Source organism: Pagrus pagrus, assembly GCF_965226575.1.
Source record: "Pagrus pagrus genome assembly, chromosome: 22".
Lineage (NCBI taxonomy): Eukaryota > Metazoa > Chordata > Actinopteri > Spariformes > Sparidae > Pagrus > Pagrus pagrus.
Window position 1 is genome coordinate 23990600 of NC_140204.1, and position 26828 is coordinate 24017427.

The 26828-nt window shown below is 40.9% G+C and overlaps 1 protein-coding gene across 1 annotated transcript; it reads right to left on the reverse strand.

Annotated features, from left to right (window-relative positions):
- Positions 1-11642: 11642 nt before the first annotated feature.
- On the reverse strand, positions 11643-18882 carry LOC311251453 (uncharacterized protein). Its single transcript, XM_084343864.1, has 8 exons — positions 18816-18882; positions 16996-17333; positions 16310-16458; positions 16050-16146; positions 15503-15844; positions 14928-15081; positions 14711-14838; positions 11643-14613 (listed from the first exon to the last, which is right to left on the reverse strand). The coding sequence occupies exons 2-8, from the start codon at positions 17326-17328 to the stop codon at positions 14281-14283; spliced, it is 1536 nt and encodes a 511-aa protein (XP_084199990.1). The 5' UTR covers positions 17329-17333; positions 18816-18882; the 3' UTR covers positions 11643-14280.
- Positions 18883-26828: the final 7946 nt, after the last annotated feature.

Consider the following 26828-nt stretch of genomic DNA (forward strand, 5'->3'; position numbering starts at 1 on the left):
ACAGCAACAGAACTTGAAACATTATGATCATGACAACTTCAAGTCTAATCCAGTCTATTTTTCTTTTGTGAGAAATTCACTCATCTCTACAAGACTACCAAAATCTCTTATTCAGCCTAAGCAGAAGCTGGTTCTCAAAGTTCTTTGAATCAAGGCGTGCCCTTTTGGGTCTGAAAATCAGCCCAGCAGTGCTGAAAAGCCTCTCGCATGCTGCTGAGGCAGGAAGGGGTGTGTTGAGTTTCAGTGATAAGTTGCAGACTGCTGGGAAAGACTTAAGGACATCCATGGTGTCATCTGGGCATGCGAGGTAGGAATCTAGCTGCTTGGAGTTTTCTTGTACATTTCCCTGCTTGATGGGGGAAAAGAAGTCATCTTCCTCTGAAGAATGGGAAGTGTCACTTGGATGCACCATAGGTCCCTCCTTCAGATGGCTTTTGATGAAGTCCAAGCCTATGGAACACAAAACCACAGAGGATTTCTTTTTAATTTTCAGCACTTTTAGCATAGGATTGTTATTTGTTGAAATGATGTGACTTTCCCTTGTTACTGTATGACAATTACCCAGTGTGTTATGGATAATTCAGATTCCAAAATTTCCCTCATTATCTCATTAGCAAATGTTTCATTACATACCAAGTTTAAGGGTGTCGTCATCACTTGTCCAGCATTTTTGTGTGGGGAGCTGACAACTAGTGGCACACAGGGGGAGGGGAGGGAGGAGGAGGAGGAGGAGGAGGGGGGGTTGGGGGACCATGCCTATGTTCCCACGGCCTAACATTAATTTTCAGTGAAGAAAAAAAATGTTAGAACATAGGAATGTCCCCCACAGGCGACGTTAGCCTTCAGGGCTACCAACATAAAGCCTTTTTCTGCCAGAAATGTGTTTATTTTAATTTATTAATTTATTTTACCCAAACTACCACTAAACCCCTAAACCTTTATGGCAGATAGCCCTGAAAAGTAACGTCTCACATCAGTGGCACAGCCGCACAGCAGTAAACTGCCTTGTTTTGTTTTTTAAACCGAGAGCTAGCTAGCGTTAGCTATCAAAATTAACACGTGTACACACAACATTGCTAACATTGAAACGGACTTGAAAAAAAAAAAAATCCTCAAAAAGCTAATGATAACAACAGAAATTACACCTTACCTGTATGTGTTTCTTCAGATTCGACGGCGAATTCTTGAACGCCAGCAGCTCGTGGTTTTTCGGTTGACACAGCACACAGCGCATACGCCATGAGTCCTTTTTGGAGCCGACAACAACGAACAACTCTTTTAAATACGGCCACGGATGGGGAATGTCCGAGTCCTCCGAAACGTTGCCGTCGGCAGACTCCGCAATACTCCCCGCCTCACTTCCTTCCTCCATGTCGCTGCTACGAGCAAGTTCTCGGTCTTACTGCCCCTCTCAATCGACTTCTTCCCGCGGTCACCTGTCCCCCCCCTCTTCTTCTCCCTCTTTCCCTCTCGAGCTGGTCACGTCTTTTACGTACTCGTACGTATGGCTTTTACGTCGTGTCATCATCTGTGGAGTTTTTTTTTTGTTTTTTTTTTAAAGAAAAGTAACGAGCCTGTTTTTACAATGTAAGGAGTAGAAAGTACATATTTTTGTGTATAAATGTAGGGAGTAAAAGTAAAAAGTCATCAGAAAAATAAATACTCAAGTAAAGTACAGATACCTGAAAAATCTACTTAAGTACAGTAACGAAGTATTTGTACTTCGTTACTTGTCACCTCTGGGAACAAGCTGCATTACACGTCTGACGACAATGAAATAGGAAATACCCCCAAAAATGGGATGTTTCATTATACAACGTAAACAATTCAGATTCATTATTGACCCTTTGCACGTGACGTCACGTTCCACTCGCGCAAGATACGGACGCCATGACGGACGGCAAAAGAACACTGGACTCAATAGAAAGACAAGGAGGCTCGTTATTGTTCCTGACATTTTGTGTTTTTCTATCAGTTTATGTTGTTAAAATGGGTATTTCCTGCTGTGCCGTGCAGTGTACCAACAGACAAGGCTGCAAACCTGATCTAGCCTTTTACAGAATTCCCTTTTAGAAGGACTTTCCCTAAAGGCCCTAAAAAAATATACCTAAAATACAGTAAGTTAAACAAAACAACACAAATGCATTCACGCAAACAAAGACTAAAGCTCTCCCAGACCTAGCCGCTCCCACACCTACTGGTGCCCCTCATAAAAGTCAAAATACATAACAGTATATTTACACATACAAATATTTAAATGCACATTGGAAATAGATCATTGCCATATCCAAAGTATAATTATAACTCAAGTATAATTATAACAATCAGAAACAGGACAACCCCTTAAACAATAGATTAGACAATTTACATTGACATCTCAGTAGGAAATCTCCTTAAAGGGGCCCAATGCCATTTCTGTCAATCTTACATGATTCTGTAACATTCTCTGTGTTTGTATTAAAAGTCAGTAAAGGAAATGAGGAAGGAATATCTGTCTTGAAGTAAAAAATAAAAATAAAATAAAGAGAAAAGCTCTGTAAGCACATTCGCAAGAGTAACCTCCGCAAGAGCACAAGCATGGGGAACTCAGCAGCAGAAGTTCATCTTCTTTGTTTCACTGTGTCTTGTGATGTAGTGAAACAGATTTAAAGACGAACAACATTTTAACTCAGAAATATATTTTAAATGTTAATAGACTCTCAAGGGACGTATACAGTATTTTAAATGGATACCTTTGCAATTGATACAGAAATTTTAAATTGAGAAGTTTGTAATTGGTACATATTTTAAAAATAGGACAATTTAAAGTTCATTCAATAAATCTTCAAAGTCGCAAAATCTTTGAAAGTTTATGTAATGTTACAGATTTGAAGTTAAATCCAGCCAATTTCCAAGAAGACACTTAGGGCCGGATCTACTAAGATCCCAAATTGCTTGTACTAATCTGCGTGCGCAATCTAGAAATTTGCGTGTGTGTCAGGCCTGGATCAGAAATAGGACTCAGATGCAGAGTGGAGAACAATCAAGCAGGCTTTTGTTTTGAAATGATCACTTTTCAACTCTTGAGTCAGGGCAATAAAACAACGGCTATGAATTCTGGCAACTGGGCAGTGTGGGGTTGAACGGGCGGGCGATTTACTAAGAGTGATTGCGTTAATGACAACAGGTGCAAACGTGTTGGAGACATGCCTGTTTAAATGAGGGTTTAGCGTGTTTCATGGTTTTCAGTATGGCGAGCTTGAGAGAGTGAAAGCGCAAAGGGAAATTCGACCCTTTGGAATTAGAAGTGTAACCCTCGAATAAAAATGTTCACACGAGGGTGAAAAATGCGTTCTCGGCGTCTCCTTCCATTGTTTCGGCGTCTCCTTCTTGCAACAATAACGGCAGCCATGTGTGTGCAATTACGCATACAAACCGTTTGCACCTCCCTTTGAGACGTGTTAAATATAGACGCAGTTTCTATTGGCAAAATTGCTTTCAGGTTTGATAAATCACTTTGCGTGTGCTAAATTAATATATTTACATTTTCTCCCCCCACAACACGCACAATTGCGTGTAAACGTCCCATGTTGCATATTCATTGCTGCAAATGTACTGTTGGAGCCATATTGCTCATATATGAAATGTTTGTTTGAATACTGGTATTTATGTGTTTTATTTTTATGTCACCCCAGAAAGAGAACCATTTTGTGCACAGGTGGATCGGAGCAGCAAAACACAATCACTGCTGGAGGACCGCATGAAGAAATTCAAAGACAAGCTGCTCACTCAAAGTCTTTCTGTGGATGACATGGCCCAGGCAGAGGACGCTGTTGTGCGTTTCGAACAGGAGCACAGCTTCCATGAGGAAATGACTGCATTAAAGAAGGGTTCCACAGTGAAGAAGAGCAGCGCTATATACAGACTTGACCCTGTTCTGAAGAGTGGAGTGCTGAGGATTGGAGGAAGGCTGAGCAGATCAGCATTGCCGGAAGAGGTGAAGCATCCAGCAATCTTACCCAAAAGTGGACATGTGTCCAAGCTGTTACTAAGCTATATCCATGAGCTAACCGGCCATGGCGGGAGCAATCACATGCTCTCCAGGCTTCGACGCCAATACTGGATCCTGCAAGCCAACTTCTCAGCAAGGACGGTCATCAGGCAATGTCATGTCTGCCGACGTCAGCGTGGGAAAGTAGGAGAGCAGATGATGTCTGACCTTCTCACCAATCGCATCACACCAGACCTACCTCCTTTTACACATGTCGGGATGGACTACTTTGGGCCCATCGAGGTGAAAAGAGGACGTGGTACTGTAAAGAGGTACGGAGTCATTTTCACATGTCTGGCCTGCCGAGCCATCCACCTAGAAGTAGCTCATGAAGGAAGCTCTGAACCAGTTGAACTGAGGCAAGATCGAGAAAGCCTTACTGCAGGACGGCATATCATGGAGATTCAACCCTCCCCACGGTGCCCACCATGGTGGAGTGTGGGAGCGGCTTATCAAGAAAGTGAAGAGCGTTCTCCAGTCCGTCCTGAAACGGCAAACACTGAATGACGAAGCTTTAGAGATGGCCTTCTGCGAAGTGGAAGCAATCACCTCAGCGTCAGACGATCCAGGTGACTTGGAGGCCTTGACACCCAATCACCTCATTCAGTTGAAAGGGAAACCGATTCTTCCACCAAGCCTGTTCAGCAAAGATGATATTTACATTGGCAGACGATGGAGGCACGTGCAGTATATTGCAGACCTTTTTTGGAGAAGGTGGACCAAGGAGTATTTACCAATAATGCAAGAGCGTCAAAAATGGAACTGCAAAAGGAGGAACTTCACCACAGGAGATGTGGTTCTCATCGTGGACAGCCAAGCTCCACGCAACTCTTGGCCAATGGGCCGTATCATCAAAACAATGCCAGACTCCAAAGGTTTCGTCCGCAGCGTTCTCCTGAAGACAAAGACAAATGAACTGGAAAGACCAGTGGACAAGATTTGCTTGCTCCTGGAAGCAGAATAGACTTTCATTCTTTTCTTTCATTGAGACGACGACAAGCCAGTGGTGAACACTGAGCTCCAACTGGGTCACTGTTCTCGAACAGCTGGCTCTCCACTTACTGACAATTACACTCTACTACGCTCACATTCATACACAGCAACATACATACCAGTTGATTGACATCCCATGGCATCCGCTGACATGCACCACACCCACTGGCACACCAATGTGGGACCCCCAGGCCCCCCAATGGACTATACAGCATGTGCATGCCCCCCGATAAACTTTGCAGCACATGGACATTACTGCATGCCCCGTTTTGCATCGTCAATTAAGACGGCAAACTCATGAACTCTTGTTTAAAAAAAAAAAACCTAAAAAAAAGTCATGTCAGTCATTGTATGAATTGAAATGTATTGAATTTACTTAATTATGAATTATGAATTTACCTTGGTTATTTCAGATGTACAGTTGATATGACATAGTAATTACATGTTGCACTGATCAGCTCCATTTATGTTGATAATTGTTCCGGGTTAACAATTAGGGGCCGGAATGTTGGAGTCATATTGCTCATATATGAAATGTTTGTTTGAATACTGGTATTTATGTGTTTTGTTTTTATGTTTAGATTATATTATTGTACATATTTTCATGAAACAGTGTTATGCCTTAGTTATTTAGAATGATTGCTCCCCCTATGATTTGCTTATGGTATCATCTCTGGCTTGATGATTAATTATCAGGTGTGTTTAAACGGGAAAGCAGGAAGTGTTTCGCTTGGACATGGATGGGGTGATCATACAGTTTTTAACCACCGAATACCATCAGTTTACTATCAGTTTCGTTTCGTTTCGTTTGTAGATTATCCATTGGTTGATCGTTTGGAATTGTGCATCCTGATTTATGGAGTTCGTTTGGGATCGCAATTAATTGCTTTGGATTAATTAAGATAGACTCCTGGCTGATTGTTCGAAGGTGCGTCTGAAAAGGTTTACCCCGATCTAGACTCGGCTGATGACGTTTTGTAAGCCGACACACGTACTAACTGAATGCAGACGCGCTATTTTGCACCTTTGACAGAAGCAACCCTTTTTGCGCACTGTTAGTAAATCAGTTTGTACATTTTTTTGCGTGTGCAAGGAGTTTGCACACATTTTAATACACGCAAACCTTTAGTAGATCCGGCCCCTATACTTTTAAACGTTTACAACACCTTAATCCAATGTATTTTTTATACCTATATATATTTACATATATAATATATCACCCCCATCCTGATGATGTGCTTTGAGAAACTGTTTTCCAGCACATCAAAAACATCAAACCTGCCAGCCTGGACCTTCACCAGTATGCCTTCAGAACCAACAGATCCACAGAGGATGCCATATCTACTGCACCTCACCCATAAAAATAGCTGCATCAGGATGCTGTTTGTTGACTTCAGCTCAGCACTCAACACAATCTCTCCCATGAAGCTGATTGGAAAACTAAACACTGGGCTTGAGTACAACAATCTGTAACTCAACTTGATGTTGGGCTTCCTCACAAGCAGACCCCAGAGAGTTCTGATTGGCCTCCACACCTCCTCTACATTAGTGCTAAACACCGGAGCCCCCCAGGACTGTGTGCTCAGGTCACTTTCTTAAAAACAATTTATTGAAAAGTAAATAGCCTATGTATAACTGGAAGACCCTGTGAGGTACTGATGAAAGACAGTGGCCCCTCAGCCCTTTTATTGCATCCTCTGTCCAAATTAAAAATTAACCAAGTTTATCATGATAATAAACAGGCCTCTTCTATGTTTTGGGTAAAATTAACCCCAAGCAATATAAACCTACGAACTGAGTGCAACACATCAGAACATCAGCAAAGAACACATAGCTAAGTAATTGTCCACTATATTTGAACATGGAATTTAGCTTAGTGGTGGCATGTTTTAAAAACAGGAAGAATAAAACACCATGTAAACCAATAAAAAACGTTACTTAAAAAATACAATAAGGGGGGTTAAAACTGTCTCCCTGTGGCCATGGTGATATCTAGGTAGGGGGTTAGTTCTTGGGCCTCCAGGATTTTGATGGTGACCTGAAAAGCAGTGAGCAAATGATCCAGTCATTAACATGCACTTTTTTCTAGAGGGGTAAAAAGATTGACCACACTAACACTATAATAACATCCCGGTTCTGAGTAAAATTCTTGGAAAGATACAGACAGTTACACTATTACTTATCCGATAGTGATATCTATGATGGTTTACAAAGGTCTCAGTGGCCTGGCACCTAGATTCCCTTTAAGAGATCATAGAAAAGACTCCTACTCTTACATACTCCTGTAAGTCCCCCCACTCTCATATTTTCTGTCATAAGCCAGGGGACTGTTGGTGTTGTTTACACCGCTAATACATAGCTTTGTCTTGCTATTCCCACTCCCCATACCCAGTACCAGTGCAGTTGTTAACTGCACAGCTGCGCTTATTATCTAACGGCAACTACACTAAGTGGCAAATAGCTTATTGACACATGAGCAAGGAATAATAATATCTGTCCATCAGAAAGCTTAGTAGACCACATGGAGTTGAGACAGTTTCAGCAAAATCAGCTAATAAGGTTATAAGGTTGTGTTTATTAAATCATTGCCGCAGCTGAAGCTGGATATAGGCTACTTAGCAAAAACAACACAAAGATCATCAACTTCCACTGCGGAGCTGGCTCTTGCGCATGCTCCTACAGAGCGCCATGTGTCTGCATCCAGGTCCCTCTCAATAATGGTGATAAAAATAACTGAATACTGTTATTTAGTCTAGCTTTTACAAATAAGGGAGACACTTGGAAAGCTGCAGCTAGCTACTCGGCACAATAAGTGACAGATTAAATGTCCTGAACTGTCCCCTGTTAAAATCATGCCTAAATAGATTGCTCAGGAGGACTGTATAATTCTCTCTCAATACTCTCCTCCTCTCTCAGTTACCCCCGTGATGCTGTCACTACTCCTCATTTTGCATGACAGTTAGAGACATGCAGTTTGGGAACTTTTAATGTGAGGACAAAGTGGCCAAATTAGTTAGCCAAGGTCCATAAGTAGCACTTGCAAAATCATTGCTAGCACTGGCCTTGTAATGTGGGAAAACAGTGAACTTGTTTATTTAATTAGGTTTTATTTATATTTGAAAATTCTACTGATGTCAACGTTTTAAAATGTTAAAACATTTAAGATTTTGTACATTCATCATAAGATTATTTATAAAATGATGAGGATGAAAGCTGGGAATTTTTGCCAAGAGCCCCAAAACACTATAGGATTGCCACTGAATAGGGGAAACTATTACCAGAGTAATGGCATACTGCTGCTAACTGTAGCTGCCGTTAGCTAATAAGCTCAGTTAGCCGTGAAGCTAGCAGTTCAGACTGGGAGCTCGGGGACCAGGGTTAGGGTAGTAATTAGTATAATTGTAAGTAATTGTGTTTCCAGTGCTAGCACAGCAGCTTTGAAACATGACAGAGCAGGGAAAGCAGCTTAGCATGCTAACTTCAGTAGATATTTACAATACATAGTTTTCAACTGAAATTATGATATATTGCCCCTTTATTAAAACATGAGATTTGAAGTATAACAATAAAGTATGAAAACATGGGAAAGAATAATAACAAATTCAATTATAGGTAGCCTACTAGTTTCAATAGTGAGTGTAAGTCTTTATTTATGTGTTTTTTTTCTTTCTCTGATTAATTTATTCTTTTAAATTGTCTGTCTATCTCTGGGTATGTCCCATTTCACCTAAATTGCATCCACGTTCCATCTTCTCAGAGGAGAGAGGAGACGAGGAAATATGTTTTGATGAGACGTTGTTTCCTCCGACGGCTGCAGCTGATCACAGCTGGAGCAGCCGTCAGTGCGCTTTAACAGCTGTAGAAACGTTAGATAAATTTGTGCCAAAAATGCCATTATCTATATATCATTTAGTAATAAGACAGAACTAATAATTGTCGAGAGATTTACATAATCAATAAAGTCAAACTGATGTGTCCTGTGCGTAATTGGACACACCTCTGTTAACTGAGAAACGTACTTATATCGTTTCTTATAGTGCAGGTATGTGATTTTGGTGTCCTTGGACACTGGAAACTATTTTCAAGCTAAATATTTCAGGGAAAAATCAATTGATGTAAGATATCAAACCCGAAACTCAGGAATGATCACCCTCATGTGTGTAAAACAGGCCATGGAAAGAAAAACATTTCTGTAGAGCTGAGGTGTGCAATCTTCTTATTGCGCACCTCAAGTAAAATAAGTAAAACGTAGATGCCTCTGTAGCCATCTTTAGACATATTTATTGGAGCAATAAACATGCAGACATGGCATTACACATTCAGCCGACGGCTATCCAGTCTCACACTGAAGTGCAGAGAACAGACTGGCACGCTGCTCTGTTGTGAAGCGTTATGAAGTCACACCGTATAACTCATAACAGAATAATAATACTGCTACTACTGTATTATGAGTAAGGGTGCCATCAAATAACAACAGTTAACACCCCCACTCGCACTTAGCTCATTGGGTTACCTGAAAACAAAACAACAATAACATGGTTTTCCCCTTTTTACCATGACAATATAAACAAAAACACTCTTTGCACTTCTAAGTGCCAAACATATCCTGAGCAAACCTCTTCAACTTCAGCTTGGTGGCTGGCTTTGTCATCACATCAGCGATCATTTGCTCAGTAGGACAGTATTCTAAGATTACTCTTCCATTATTTACATTTTCCCTATTGAAGTGGTACTTAAAGTCCGTGTAAAGCAAATTCAGCCATTTTCTTCTAAACACATTAAATAGGTTATAAATGTATTTCCGTAAAACATGTAAAAAGCCATTCAACCATTTATAATTTAATTATGGAGCTAGGCTGCCAAACTGTGTTTCAACATTTCTGTGTTCAGGATTTAATGGGCGGGTCAGAAATCATAGCCCATTACGTAACGCGGCTATGATTAGCATAAACCCCGCCCTGCTGCGGAAGCAGTATAAATACGTTAAGTGCATTAGCTTCGGTGGTTTTCCGCTAGCTCTCGAGTCTCGGATAGGATCGCTTATGATAGTCTGCAGCTAGCTAACCAGTCATGTCTCCTCCACGTAGCTCATGCATCTTTCCTGGATGCCACAGTGTGCAGGCCAGGGGAACGGCTCAGTTAGTCTATTTAAGTCTCCTACCGAGACAACGTAAGGAAATGGTGGATCGATGTTGTCAAGAGGAGCTACTGTGGAGAGTTCAAAATCACCACCAACACCAGTCTCTGCAGTGTCCACTTTACCCCCGATAGTTACAGCACGGCCACCGGCATTACGTGCCCGCCACCGAGCCTCTCCGTCCCCGGCTTGCATCCTCCCGTCCCGCCGACAGCGGCTGTCATCATCACGGCCGCCGGCATTAAGTGCCCCCCACCGATCTTCTCCGTCCCCGGCTTGCATCCTCCCGTCCCGCCGACAGCGGCTGCTACCATCACAGCCACCGGCATCATGTACCCGCCACCGATCCTCTCCGTCCCGCCGACAGCGGCTGCCATCATCATGGCCACCGGCATTATGTGCCCGCCACATAATGCCGGTGGCCGTGATGGTAGCAGCCGCTGTCGGCGGGACGGGAGGATGCAAGCCGGGGACGGAGAAGATCCTCTCCGTCCGCCGACAGTAGGTGCTCTCATCTCCGCCACCGGCATTACGTGCCCGCCAGTGTAAGTGTGTGCTTATGTTATAAATATTGTATTCGTTTAATTAAATGCATTTTGCTGACGGTACAAATCCTGAAAGTGATTTTACATTGTGCATCCTGTCATGCCCATGTAATGTTAGCAAATGTTATTGCATTTAATCATGACATGATTTGGCCTGATTCCCTGAGTCCATCTGACAGCACAATGATAATCCACAGGTAATATTTTATGTGCACCAATATAACTTTGACAAGGAATTATATGTAGACTGACTACATATCAGTCTGACTCAGAGTCAGTTTCTGGCTCTGATGGCTCAAACAGGTAGGGCTGGGTCCTTCAGACGATGCTGCTAGCACTAGCTTCCATTGTTGCTAGGCTACGTCCTTGTGCAGTACACAGAGGGCTCCCCTCCCGCGCGTGGGCGTGGTTCCACACTCTAAACATGAATGTGTTAAAACCAACACAACCTGTGTTGAATTTTAACACATCAATGAGTTCTATTTGGGACAACACAAGATGTGTTAATTTTGACACAATTGATGTGTCAATATATTGACACATCAATTGTGTCAATATATTGACACAAGGATGTGTATTAATGTGTCACTTTTAACACAGTTATGTGTTATTATAAAAAATGTATTTACACATTAGTGTGTTGCTCAAAATTACACAGTTATCCAACACAAGCATGTGTTATTAAATATGAAAAGATGAAAATACAAAGTTGATGTTTACTTTTACATGTTTTATTTTTTCAACATCACATGTATCAACATGCTGACATTTTATGTTGCCTTAATCAGAACTTAAACATTAACATTTTTAAACCTCTTGAGTTCATCCTTCCTTTCTCCCTCCTCACTCCTTTCCTCCATCCTTCCCTCAATCCCTCCCACCTCCCTCTCTCCCCCCCTTCTCTCTCTCTCCCTCCTCCCCGACCCAAAGGAGGACAACAGGTGGGTTAAAAATATGGTCAGTTACTCATTTACAGGAAAAGCATTGGAAAAAAGTAAAAAAAATACCTTAATCAAGGCTTAATATCAAACTTTGTTTTTTTAAATATGGTTAGTCACTCATTAACAGGAGAACCTTAAATAACTTTGTATCGAGGACTAACATAGACTTTGTTTCCTTTGAAAGGTTTCTGAAAGTCAAGTGGTCGAAAGTCCAACAAATCATCTGGAATTCGCACCACTTTGAACTCCTCACTTTTTTCCACAGAAAATGCATAGAAATGGTCATCAAAAAAATCAACATGCACAACATTCACAAACGCTAGAAGTGTGCCTTTGTCTGCCTGAGGGAACAGATGAACAATTTCTCCAAAGACTGGGTCATCATATTTTTCTGTTATAACAACAGTCCCTGTCCTGTATGTCTGTCCCCACACACTAACGCTATGAGAAACACACATACTCTCTGAAAAGTCACAATCAAGAACTGACCTCAGGTTATCAATCAGTTGTTCACCTTTGGGTAAAGATCTCAGAAAAACTGGAAATGCATTTGGAACACACATTTTGTTGCCAAGTGGTTGGCCAAACCTCCACCAATGCATTTGTTGAACCTGGTTTTTGTACGCCAGAGTCTTCGACACATTTTTAAAATTGCACACAACATGTGCCTGTCTCTTGAGTGGGTTGTGCTTCGCCTCGAACCTCATGCACCAAAGTCTGGACAATGGCCCAAATTGGACCATCATACTAGGGTAGTGGACCATAAAATGGTGTTTAGGGATGAGTTTTTTTCCTGGATAGAGTTCTTTGAACAGCCTATGGTGGTCTGTGATGAGCTGTTTTAAATATACAGCAAGGCCAGTGCTTACAACAGGAGCAAAAATTATGCTGCATATTTCACGTAACAATATAAACAGTTGCCAGTGTAGACTCTCTGGATTAACCAAGTCTCCAAGAAGAAAAGGCAAGTTCTGTATCAGACACCACATTTGTGCTGCAGTCTGTCTGACAGCAGTCTCAGATGTCCTCAAATTTAGGATGATGCTGGGTTTGTTTTTTTCGTTTAAATACCCATAGTCAAAGTTCGTTATTCTTTCATTTAACTGTTCCAGGCACAACAGTTTTTCATCATAAATGTAGTGTCTGAGTAAAAGTTTTACCTCTAAAGGTGCAACTCCCTCAAGAACATCGTGCATTATGTCAACACCCACATTTTCTGTGACATGAAAATACTTCAAAGTATTCAAACATGAATCCCCTTTTATTCCTGTCATAGATCCATCGTTTAAAGTAACATGCTGCTGGTAATTCTCTCTGTTTCGCCTTTCAAACTCACCTTCATCAAAAACCATTTGTGACATATTTTTATCAACAAGGCAAAGATGGCAGAACTTGTTAGCAGAAAAGCTTTCCAAATAGCCACACAATGAATGACATGCTAGGTTGTCACCTGTAAACAGGCACACCGTTCCATACAACAAATGCAATTCTCCTTTCATCTCAATCTCGATCCCATGACATTCCAACAATCTTATATCATCCAACAGTGGTTCAAATATCTTCCCAAAACCATATGTTTCTCTGTCAATGGAATTGAAAAGAAGGCAGAGATGGATATTAGCCAGGCCTGAATTGAATTTGGGTGGTAAGTTTCTTAAAGAGAAATAAACGGCACCCATTTTATGAATTTTGGTTTTTGAACCCAGAGGATTTGTGGTTTCCAGATCGTCAAAATATAGCTGAATCTGAAGGGCACTTGGATGCTTTTTGTAGAAGTCATGTCCGGCAAAATGAGCACCATCACAGTAGTCACGCATCTTTCCATCTGTACTCTTATGAGAGTCCAAATATAAGGTCTGCATTTTCTCATTACAGAAGATAAATTTCAGTGTCTCAAATATGGAAATATACTGAAAAGTATTAGCCGTTAGTGATTGTTTGACTAACCCACCTCTTCTAGTGGTGTCAGCTCTATGGCCTAGGAAGAGCTCTGTTGGCTTCACAAGTGATAATTCACTTTCAAAATATTTAGTCATTTTATAGGGGTTATCCAAATCATCAAAAACATTTCGAGCACTTTCAAAGTCTTTCATTAATGAGACAACATGCTCATTGTCTTGTGGTACTGACAAAGTTCTCAGCAATGAAGTTGTAGATTGTTGAAGGCTATCTATTGTTCTGTCCAATAGTTCTTTAGTGCAAGTAACACTCCTGTGAACATCACTTAAAGTTGCATTTGAAGCAGAGTACATTTGCGCCACAAAGGTAGCTGCATAGCTACTTAGTGGAGGACCGTTGTACTCAGATGAAGACATGTCTGACTCTTCATCAGTAGCCCCATCAGATACTGCAGTGTCTGGTATTAGAACAGTTTCTTCAGTGTTGGTGGCTGTATTGTGATCTGAAGTGTGGTCAGACAAACTGCTCGTGTCCCCAGATGAATGCTCTCTTGAAAGATGCTTTGAGAATGAATTAAGATTATGATAAGTACGCTGGCAGCCATTTTGACTGCAGACAAGGGTACAGTTCTGACCGTCAGAAAAAGAATGCACTACACGGAGATGCCAGCGAAGTTTCCTGGTCTCACCAAGAACTGGCTTTTTGCATACAGGGCAAAGATACACACTGACGTTTTTAAGCCAAAGTCTGGAGTTTTCCCAGGAGCTCCAACACTTTGGGCCGTCTCACAGTCTTTGACACTTGTAAGTCATAAATGTGTTCGAAAAAGAGAAAAACTGATGCAAGCTGAGCAGGATAGGCAACGTTGCATACCCAGTAAAACTTGAAGAGCTTGTCCAACGCACAGGTTAAGCTGTCATCATGCAGTGGAACTGTGACTCTGTCGTTTCTGGCAACGATGACATACTGTCGTGCTGTGTTCGTCAGATGGCTGATGCAGACAAGCTCTGGCTGTGTCCTTGAAGATCCCTCATCAAAACTGCAAAGGGAGGAGATGCTGGTCCCATGCTGTAAAAAAGGAAAATGTACAAATTTATTATAGACATCATCCTGAGCTGGAGCCTATTTGTTATGTGCTTTCATGTTGCACACATATACAACATACCGGCACGAAGTTGATGAGGAAGGAAATGGCCGACTTCACACTGCAACGGGTTGAGGCTGATCCCCTTCCTGACGCAGTTGGTGGAAGCAGGTGGGTCAGAATCTGTAATGTACTGTAGCATACTTGATCTATTTGAAGGACATAAGCAAATGGTTTTGTCAAATTATGCTTACACAAAAACTAGGAGCAAAGCATTCATAAAATGTAAATTGTTTACCATCATTCTGGTCTCCAGCCTGATCAAGTAAGGAGGACACGACTCCCTTCTCCAGAGCAGCAATCTTCCTCAGTTTGGGGATGAATGATGACTCCCACCTCCTTATGAACAGCTCTGCCTTCCCCTCAAACATTTTAACAAACTCTGCATCCAGCTGATAGAGGAAACAAGAGAAGGCATGTTTAATTGTATAGTGCATTTTTCAAACAGTTTGTCTCAGAGGTCTTCGACAGTATCATTACATCCTCTGTCCTTACACTCACATCAACTGTGGAAAATCTCCCAAGGAAACCATTAACAGGGAAAAACCAGGAAAAACCTCAGAGTGGGCAACAGAGGAGAGATCCCTCACCCAGAAAAGGCAGATTTGACATAGATGTTGTTTACACACAACACAGTTTACAACATGGAATAATATTGATGCACCAATCGCAAGAACTGTGTTAGTTACACCTTAAAATTCTGCTTTCAAGCTTGATTTACAAGAAAAGGAAAGAACTTTAGAAAAAACAAAAAAACAAGCACATATCAGTGAATACCCGGGATAAGGGGAAAAAAAAATAAAAATGTCTCACCAGACTCGGGATGTCTATGAAACGAGGGTACTCTTGGATAATGTCTGCAACAGTTGGAGACTGGGTGCTGATCCAATTTCTGCGATGGCTGAAAGTTTTTTCCATCGCAGTCTTTATTGGCCCCATGTTCTCTGGTGATGGCTTCATCCTTTTGATGACGAACAACCATTCACTTAGGTCTTTATCGTCTAATGGCTGCGCTGTGGATGGCTGCGCCAACGCTGCACTACAAGCCCATTTTCTCCTGTGGTAGCGTCGCTGGCCCTCTTCTAGGCTCCGTCTGATATTTCGTAGCCTCATTTCTATGAATCCCGTATGTGACAAAGGGTCATAGAAATGTTCCTATAAAAAAGTGTATGTTTCAATATGAATGAGTACTCAGGGCCATCTATGGTGAGATTTCATTATTCCCTCATACAAACAAGAAATCCAAAGTGTTTGTCATGTAGTGAAGTTACAAAGCAGAAAATTAATACTGACTGACCTAAGCCACCATAAAGGAAACAAATGAGAGATTATACTTTGTCACTTTTAAATCAATACTTACAAATCCTTCACCTTCTCCAAAGACCATCACTTTCAGCGAAGGGAAGAGTGTCGTCAACAATTTTGCCAAAAGCAGTTTCTCTGGTCCAGAGGGATAACTGTAGAGCAAAACAAATGATTAAACGACAAGCCCATCACCACTGGACATTTACTTACATATTTCATGTACAGATGATCCAATGGAGTTTTTACGTCCACCTGAATCAGAAGAACAAAACAGGAAACTAATCTACATCAAAAGAATGAATATCTATAACTTACAATCCATGCTTCTCGACAAGGTCACTGACACTTATGTTTACGAGCTTTCTTCTGGTGCTGGTGGACAGCATCCCTGTCTGCTCATATTCTTTGAGGATGTCTTGAGCCTTCTTTTCGATAAGAGATTTGAGCTGTTCAGCCAGGTCCTTCTATAAAACACAAGAAGAAATATGCCCCTTAGCAAGTTGGTGGGGTGTGGTTGGGGGGGGATGGGGAGTTATGCTGTCATTAAAAGGCCACCAGTCAAACCTCAAACTGTAGGAAACAATGTGTAAAAAGTGATGAAAACATGACATTTCTGTTAGTTTCACTCAACTGCTTTTAAAAAGATGAATGTAAACAATTTTGACAATCAAGCAAAATAATCACAATCAGGCAATTACTTAATTGTGACAGGCCTAATTGGTGACAAACATGGGCAACAATATACTATACAATATACTGTTTGGACAATAAAACACCAGTGTTAATGATGCTGATTAAGATTCTGTTCCATTCATGCCAAACACTGCTGCTATTGTGCATGATAGCTTACTGGCATCACTATATTCACTGGTTGAACCTGTGTTAACCCCATGTTATATAAATATATCCATCAAAAAAAAGTCTATCTATTCATCTGGAATGTTGTGTCAACAGGAATGTTCTAAAATTTGCCATCATATGAGATCCCTCAAAATACTCACATTTTCACTGTCAGCATGTGGTGCTGCACACTCCACCAACTCCAAATGGATCACTGTGGATACCCATACTTGGAATCTGTCATAATCCTTAATATCTATGCTACTGTCACAGTCAATGTAGTCTTTGAAGTCACTGTTGTAGTGTAGAAATCTTTGTAATTCCACCGGGTGAGAAAACTCTGAGTGACAGGCCTGTAAAAGCTGTGACGCACTGTAAACAGAAAAAACTTTTTTGTATTTTTCAGTGCCATCTTTGTATACTGAAACGAGCACTTTCTTGACTGTTGGTCCAGGGTCCGGCGGCTGGCTAGGTTCTTTTTCTAGCAGCTCCATTTTGACTGGAGAGAAGAAAGAAAGAGAAAGACAGAGGGGGGTTAGTGCAAATGTAAGGACAAACTTAATAGTAACATTAAGAAATCCAGCACAAGCTTAATTACATTGCAAATAAAAGTATTAAACACTACAGAAAAAATACAACATTTGGTAGTTTTGATAAAAAAAAAATTAAAAAAAACTGAGGTTGACTGAAAGATCTGTACAAAGAAAATCTGAAAAAAAAAAAAAAATTTTAACAGATACATATTAAGAGCAGTTGTTTGTAGAAGACATTTATGTCCCCAAGTGCCTAAATGGGTGCCTTTTTGGCCCATAGTGTATTGTTGACTTGAGAAATTTCAAAACCAAATTAAAGTTTACATAAAATTAAACTTCCTGGCCAAAAATCATGCAATTTGAGCTCATACAGTGAAAGTTTTGGCCAAAAAATTAGTAAAAATGTTCCTCTTTGTACTAATAAAATAATTGTCAAAAGCGCCTGGCCTTTTTTCAAATTAAAATTTTACAACATGAATAATTTCTGTGACTCACTTACTAAATTTAACACAGAAGTTATCATATCGAGTACTGTGGAAAATCATTCTTGTAACATTAGGGGGGGGAAACTTCTGGCGGAAAAAAAAAGTTCATTTTTCAAAACCGGCTCAAACCGGCCCAGCACAGCGTAAAAAGAAAAATGAGGGAAAAAAAGACGTTGCCGTCCTATTTAGCTTAAACCAAAGACAAATCGACAATAAAATGCTTTAATTCATTACAGTGACTTTGTAATAGACTTTACTGGTTTTACTAGCATTTTAAACATTAGCTAGCTCTTCAGGGAGCAGCAAACATAACCAGTGCATTAACGTTGAGTAGCATTATGTCTGGCCATGACTTGGCTAAAATTAGCTTGATAGCTTCGCTAGCTATGTAAAGGCCTTAAACTGGCTGGTGCCAACATTAATTAAGTTAACGTGTACATTAACGTTAGCCAAAAAAGAGAGCCTCACTCCCACATGCCCGTCTATAGAGTCTATATTAAAGTCAATTATTAGGCGTGCTCACACAGCTAACGCTAATACATTAGCATTTAGCCACTTTAGCTTTGTGGCTTTCTGGCGCCTGACGTGACTTCGACGTTAATTAGACCGCTTGAACCCTAACGTTACACTCCCTGCTTAGCTCGAATTTGAATGAAAACATCTCGTCAGCCAACCATTTTACCTAACTAACGTTACAGCAGTTAAGTCACGTCGTCATTATGATGGTTGGTCAACGGTTCGAAGCGACCGTGAATGTGAACTAGACGTGTTATCGCCATCCAAGCATTCGGTTGGAGAAATTAACGGCTGAGGTAGCTTAACGTCACCCGTGACAAAGCGGTGCAAACCTCGGTGCAAACCGCAAACTAACGTTAAAAGTCGGGGAAAGTCTTTATTGTGCAAATTCTAGCCTCATACACCTATAATTGAAACATAGAAAACACAGAAAATCATTCAATTTACCTGTCCTTCGGCTGCGCCTGTCAGTCCTGCCGTTGGCCCGTTGCTGCCTGCTGCACGTGAAATGTCGTTGATGGTGGTGGAAGAGCGGGGGGGGGTAACTGGGCCGATGACGTAGCCGTGTTGTGATTGGCCAATGATGTTAACACATGTCTTTGTGTTGTTGAGGTTACAGCATACAACACATTATTTGCAGAAATTGACGCAACATGTGTTATTTGGCTTTCTACACATTAATTGTGTAAGAAAACAACACATTCTTTTTAAGAGTGCAGCGCCTCTAACTGACACGCCCACAGCGTTTCACAGCAGAGAGAAGTGCTTGTTTTTCCATGATTTTGAGACCTAATTTTATATACTTAGCAATTTTTTTAATCTTTCAAATTTGGCTCAGTGGTCAATGATACATGCTACTGTGGTGTGACAAACTCATAACACAATTTTTATGCTGCTTTACACGCCCTTTAATATCAATGTGCTTGCATCTCTGCCTGTTCTGGCTCGTGCAGTAGTACCTAGGTTGTCTTCGTACACCTTTGTTTGTGCATACTGGTATTTGTCTATACCCCTGAGTAGCTGTTCCAGGTAGATACATTCCTGTATGGCTGATGCTAAGGACATGTACTCTGCCTCGCAAGTTGATAATGCTACTGCCGGTTGTTTTCTAGTTTTCCATGCGATCAGAGAGCTTCCTTCCCTTAGACTGACACAATATCCTGTTGTGCTATGTCTGTCTGTTACATCTGATGCCCAATCCGCATCACAGACCAAGTCCCTCTGTGTTACTTCTTTGAAGCATAACTATTGTTCTGCTGTACCTTTGAGGTATCTGAATACGTGTTTTACTGTGTTCCAGTGTTCTTTTGTTGGTTCAGCAAAGTGCTAAGATTGTTTACTGACCACAAAACTTAAATCTGGTCGAGTTCATGTGGACAAGCATATTAAACTGCCCACTGCCTCCCTGTACTTTCTTGATTCTTTCATTTTTTCTGCATCTTCTGTGTATGCAAGTTTTGGCTCACATGGAGTCTCTCTGGACTTGCAATCCTGCATTTCAAATCTCTCCAGTATTTTGGTCACATATCTTTTCTGCGACATTTTAACCTGACCTTCTGTTTGGTTAAAATTCTTCTTCTTCTTCTTTACGTTTGTCAGTACTTCCTCGTTTCTAGCTGCTATGATCAGATCATCAACCCATATGATCAAGATTACCTTTCCATTCTGTTCCTCTCTTGTATACACACAGTGGTCAGCAGGGTTCTATACAAAACCCTTCTCACTCAAACATGCATGTAACATAGCATTCCAGTTTCTGCCTGACTGTTTTAGACCATAGAGGGACTTGTGCAACTTACATACAACGTTTTCCCCTGTTTCAGACTTTTTCTCATAGCCTTCCGGTTGCTATATATAGATTTCACAGTCAATTGGTGCATGCAAATAAGCCGTCTTAACATCAATCTGGTGCAAGACTAGGTTCTCCTGTGCTGTCTTTTGCATAACTACCCTCACACTTGTCATATCAGCTGTGGGTGAGAATGTCTCCTCATAGTCCGTTCCTGGTTTTTGACTGTAGCCTTGTACTTATCTGACCCGTCGATGTCACTCTTGAGTGCGTAGACCCACCTACCCCCTGCTGCCTGTTTACCTGGTGGCAACTGGGTGAGGCTGAAGGTCTCGTTCTCCTCTAGTATAACAAGAGTCAATGCACGTTTGCAGTTTGTCCGTGCGCTCAGGTAAAGCCCCGGAAACACCACTTTGAGTACCTTGACCTGATACATTTTCCATACTCTCATCAACAACATTTTCTTCACCGGCTAAGCCAGTGTGAACTAGTTGTAAGGGTTTCTTAGCCTTTCTGTCTGGCTCCCTATTCCTAGTCTGGGTGAATTTGCCCTGTGTGAACACTTCACATAACTGAGCTGGCCTGACGGCACATACTTTTGCCTTTCGCCATCTTCATAGTTACAATGAGTTAGAATTTCATGCCAAGTTTGCATATCATGACACATTGGTCAACATTTTCCTCAACAGTGGCTAAGTAATACAAATTTCCACTCTCGTGGATGTCAAACCTGCTACCGTCCTTGGTAACCATACCACTGTCTCCTTTCTTGCAAATGATTGTCGCCCCTCCGTTTGTTGCCCTTGCCACCGAAAAGATGTTATGTGGATATGAAGGCATGTACAGTGCGTCCCATAGCTGTGCACTGTGCTGTCATCCAACAGTGTCTAGTAGATCTTCGCCATTTCTCGTCCTTGTGCTATTCCCTTGCACTCGTTCCCATCGGCTAACTCCACTGAATGGGTATCAGGCTGGAACGAGTTCATCAAAGCTCTTAAACTTCCCGATGTCGTTCACAATGTGGGATGTCGCTCCCCCATCCACCATGATGCCTTTCATCTTCACGTTGTTTGGTGGTCTCTGGTTCTTTCTGTGCTTGGCCTTGAAGAGATGACCTTTGTCTCTGTTCTGTTCATCTGCAACCTTTCTGACGCCAACTAATTCTCCCTTTTTCTTGCACAGGGATTCATGGTGTGTGTTACTCTTGTTATAAGTGCACCACACTTTTCGGTATCATTTTCTTGACTTGTGTCCTTTTATTCCACACTTGTAACAAGTCACGTTGGCATCTTCATCTTTTCTGTTGCTAGCGTGTGTTTTGGTGGGTCCTCGGCCTGATCTCACGAATGTCTTCATTACATTATCTGTGGATTCTGCCGTGTTCATTTTCTCCGCCTCTTCATAAACCCGTAGTTGTCTTTTGAAGTCTGAGAATGTAACTTTATCTTCGTTTTGTGTTACGTGGATGGCTAGAGGCTTGAATGAGTCTGGTAGCCCGCCTCGTACCATGGCTGTGGCAGAGCCTCCAGAAGCAACGTAAGGCGGGTCTTGGCGTCTCTAACTATCTTTCACACACAACAGTGCCGACATTTAAAACCCACACGACGTTCTCCTGCTTGCTAGAAGACGCACAGTAGGTAACTACCCAATTTTGATCATACAAAATTATTGAAAATGGGTTCACTTTTTAAATATTTTTAGTAGTTTGATGTCGACGTAGGACAAATGTTGCTCTTAGTTTTTATCTGTATTAGTTCACTGTTGATTCGCTGTTTCTCCTTGAGTTTCCTAGTTAACATGTACTGTTTTAAGGCTGCTATAAGTCTATCATTGTCCTGTATTTGTTGCAGAGCTGTGTAACATTTATTTGCCTCTTCTCTTGGCCAGTTCACACTTGAAAAAGAGACTCTAGTCTCAATGTGTGTGTGTGTCATCGAGGCATCAAAATCTGCCACAAACGCCTACAACATGAGACATGTCCCCAGCTAAATGATGGAGAGTTGGTTGAAATAAAATATTGACAAATAAATGTATTTTGTCAAAATTCTTGTTACAATTTTCATTTCTAATTTCTGGTTAATTAAGACTAGCATTAGGAGGCCACAGTGAGGGAGAGCAGCTGGCATGGAGGTGAGGACATCAGTCTTAAGCTATAAATCAACGTTAAAACAGGCCAAATCGACATTAAAAAAGGCCACATTTTTTTCGGACACATCATGACTCTAAAATCTCACTCTTGTCACTTTCTGAAACTTGGCAGCCCTGCTATGGTTAGTCCATCACTCATGGTCTCACCTGCATCTCTCAGAGCCGTAATGGTGTTCTCCACCCTTATTATGTAGTCAGTAACACTCTCTTTGTCTGCCATGCATAGCTTGGTCAGCAACTTGTATAAGTTTATTATCCTTGGTTTGCTTTTTCCAGAATAATGTTCTCTTAGTATTTTCAGAGCCTTCCTGCCATCATCAGCGGCTTCATGTCTTAACAGGGACAGGCTTTTATCATCTATCAGTCTTATTAGCTCAGCATAGCAGTCAGCGTTCTTCCCACCATCTGTTGTAAGCTCTTCTTCATTATCGCCAGTGGGCGCGTACAAAATAGTCTCTTCTAGCTTCAGGATGTGTAAGTGGCCAAGGAATCTTGTTTCCCACAGTTCATACTTATCTTCGGATCCATCTAACAATAGCTGTGTGGCCACGACTCCAGTTTCTCTGCCCGCCATCCTGGCAACGCGCCAACCTTACCACAGCTAAGTAATAGCTTGTTATACTTTTCTTGCTAAGCTAAATTGTTAGCCTTTGTTGGCATTAAACATGAAGACATGGCATTACATATTCAGCCGACTGCTATCCAGTCTCACATTGAAGTGCAGAGAACAGACTGGCACGCTGCTCTGTTGTGGAGCGTAATGATAGCGTAATAGAACAATAGTACTGCTACTACCGTATGATAATGAGTAAGGGCGCCATCAAATAACAACAGTTAACAGTTTCCATAAATTAATGACGTTTTTTGTAGTCGTTTTGTTCACCTGCAAATCAACAAATATGTTCAGGACCAAATGACTGGCCAGCTGCAGCCTGAACTAGCATTATTCGGATAATCCTTGCTGAGGTCTACAGCAGGCATTCTGCTACACATAGATACTTCATCTAATTGTAAAATGGCCTCTTACATTATATTAATGTAATGCTTTCTGAGATCTGCAGCAGGCAGACTGCTACACACTTGATATTTCATATAATCGTAGAATGGTCTCTCACACGATGCATGCTTGCACATTTAAGCATGCATCATGCTAGAGGCCATTTTACGATCATGTCAAATGTCAATATCTATCAGCATACCTGCTGCAGTGCTCATAGCTTTTGAACTCAGGCTATCTCATTTATTCCAGTGCAAATGTAATGTTCTAGGCTGCAGATGACCAGTACCCCATAGCTTTCAGAGTGGATGCTTGGACCAAAGGAGCAGCACCAATGTGGACGGAGTGAGAGGTGTACAGCTGAGGAAGATATTTTAAATCAATTTATTCTATCAGCAATCTTACAACATACAGAAGAAATGATAATCGACCAGACCGATAATCTAGCAACTCTTAGTTACAGTATGGTACAAACAGGACTTGGGAAGTGGAAATTCCTCCGGCTGCGAGAGGACCCAGTCTTCATTTTGGTGGTTGGCACGGATGTCTGGCTGTTTTAGCCAGGGTGCTAAGTTAGCTGAAGCAGAGGTATTAACAGCTGAGCAAGGGCAGGACAGGAGTAGTTGAGGTCAGCTCTTGATCTTGAAGGAACAAAAAACACACAAAAAAAAAACAAACGGAAAAGCTTCCTTACTGATCGACCCATCATCCACCTCAAGATGAGATGTGAGGAGCACAGGGGATGGTGAGTAAAGAAACAATAAGCAGTAGCAGCCTTTAGCTTTCATGCCTTGATATCAAGCTTTCCACAGCAGCAGCAGTGCGTAGGAGCGAGGTATGACTGAGGATGCCATATTTAAATGGCCGCCTTGTGGTGAGAATAGCTGTGATTGGTGTGAGACTGATTGGTAACTATGATTCAATCGCATGACTTTTTTTCTCATGTCAATGCCATTTCTCACTCTGGTCTTGCAGGTTCCCATGGATAGTGGTTGACCCTGCTACTCTTGACTTCGAGTTGATGATGCCATCAACAATTTTATTATCCAGCTGCTGAAAAGTCTACATTGGTAAACAACATGTACAATTAAAGAGATGAGTTAGTGAAGTTAAAGAACCGTTGCTTTTATTCAGTACAAGAAAAAAACAAAGAAAACAAACAAATAAAAAAATCAACTTAATGGATGCACACAAAGAGCGTGGTCTACTACACATTTTAACAGAAATACACAGTTTCAAGTAAGAGCCAAGCCAAAATACACTGTTGCTTTCTGAATAAACTTGCACTTCCAATTAAGTCAAATCTGTAACAGCTTGAGAGAATATCAGAACAATAAAGTACCTCCTGTCAGTAATAACTCAAGGTGTTGGGAATAGTATAACAGAAATTAAAATTATTTGAATCAAGTGTGCATGAAAAAAGATTATTCACACTGTGTACCAGAGCTTTTGCTCATTTTGACCCCTGTAAACTAGGATTTAAAGAGGTTTGACACAAGATGTAACTTTTATTCCTACACAGTCTTACACACATAGGCTACATACATATCCACGTATGAAAACTTTAAAACTAGCTAAAAAAAACAAACACTCAGTACCATATCAGAAAAACATTTTAACCAGATTTATCCTGGAAGAATAAAAAGAACTACATAATGGTATGTAGGAAGACAGGTGCATCATTTTACTTTTTGTTACCTATCAGCAAAGAGTGTGTTTGTGTAACTGGGAGTGTATGAAGGAATTTAACACAGATTCATGTACACAGTGGAACTCACTGAAAAACTTATTGGAGACACTTGGAGCACAACAGCGACCGCCCACTTTTTGAACAGCTCTGGTTCTCGAAGTGAATTTCCCTTTCATTCATGTTTCAGAAAATCCTCCATGAATGTATTGTACAGAGTCACTCAGCCTTAGTTTCCAAATTTTGCCCAGTGGCCACCTGCAATAAAAAGTGTTTCCTCCTTAGAGCACCATAAAGATAAGTTGTTAAAACTGCTGACAGGACACCCGTTTGAAAATTAATTCTATAATGATTTTTTGATTGATGTAGGTTTTATATCTGTAAAACTTTCCTTGAGCCTCAAAATGCAATTGAAATATCTATAACATCAGCACAGTGTAAAGCCTATGAACTGATCAGGAACTTGCTGGTGCAGCTGGCATGAGAAACACTAACCAGCGAGTAAACCCGGACATTAGGAGAATTTTCTGGTGTATGTGCCAGGCAAGCAATTCTCATTAGACTAAATAGCCGGTATATTTGCATTCAGTATCTGGTACCTTGTTTAAATCTATGGTTCAAACTCACAAACACTAGTTCATGGCCTGACTTTAGTGTATTTTCTTTCTGCTTAAATTCCATTATGTGAACAATTCCATTTTGTAAAACAATACCATTATATGTCCATATAACCACACTACAATGCCAGTGAAATCAATACACTATAATACTGAATCATGGCCCAGCCATAATTACCCAGTGACATTTGTCGTACGTGTTTCAACACTAACTGGACAAATGGATTAGTGTTTTGCAGTTTCAAGGTCAACGTCAATAGTAAATCCCATACTGTGATAGATGCACTCTTCCTCACATCATCAAATACCTCCAAAGGGAACAAACCCTGATTAAGGCAGTATATACAAATTGCAATTACAATAATAAATACAGAGGGAAATTATCTTTAAGTCCTGATCCACAATATGACTGCATCCTAAGGCATGAAACGAACCCTACGGTGTTTCTATGACTACAACTGTTCTGTGCATTAGTGTTTCTCCTCATTGAACAGTACGAGGCCAGAACAGCAGAAATCTTCTAGATTTAGCCCAGGTATTCACTGTAACAGAAGCATGTGTGGCCTGGTTGTATCACAACAATAAATGATGGTATTGGAGCAAATAAAATTCCTATGTCAGATAAACATACTGATGACTTTGCTGTTCATAGAGCCTTAGCAATGGAGCTAAACGTATAAAGGTTGTCCTGATAGGGGCATTAAAGGAAAGGTCATAGGGTCATTTTAAATCAAAAGGTGTATGTCTTGGGAGCATAAAAATGCTAAGTAAAGTTATAGCAATCAGCATAAGATGAGATATCTTGCATCCAAAGTTGACATTTTAGACATTTTTTGAGGGTGGTGCAAGAGAAAGCTTAACAACTGTCCAACATTAGGATTCTTAATGACTGCCCAGGAAATTTCAGGGAAATGTACACAGTAAAATGTTATGTGCTGAACAAATGGAATTTCTGACCTGGTCGTGGCTCTGTAAGGAAGGTCAGAACTATACACAAACATTTCATGGAAATTACCCATTGGTTTTGTATTACATCCTGGCCACCCACTTTGTCCACCAGAGAGAACTGACAAGTTTGTTATTTGATTTTTTTCAATGCACATTGTCATATTAGTCATAATTGGCTGACTTCTTGAATTCTTAAATATTAATATCCGTATGGTATCAGCCTAACAAAACCTGGGTTTATTAGCCATAGTTGACCATGCCATGTAATCCTGAC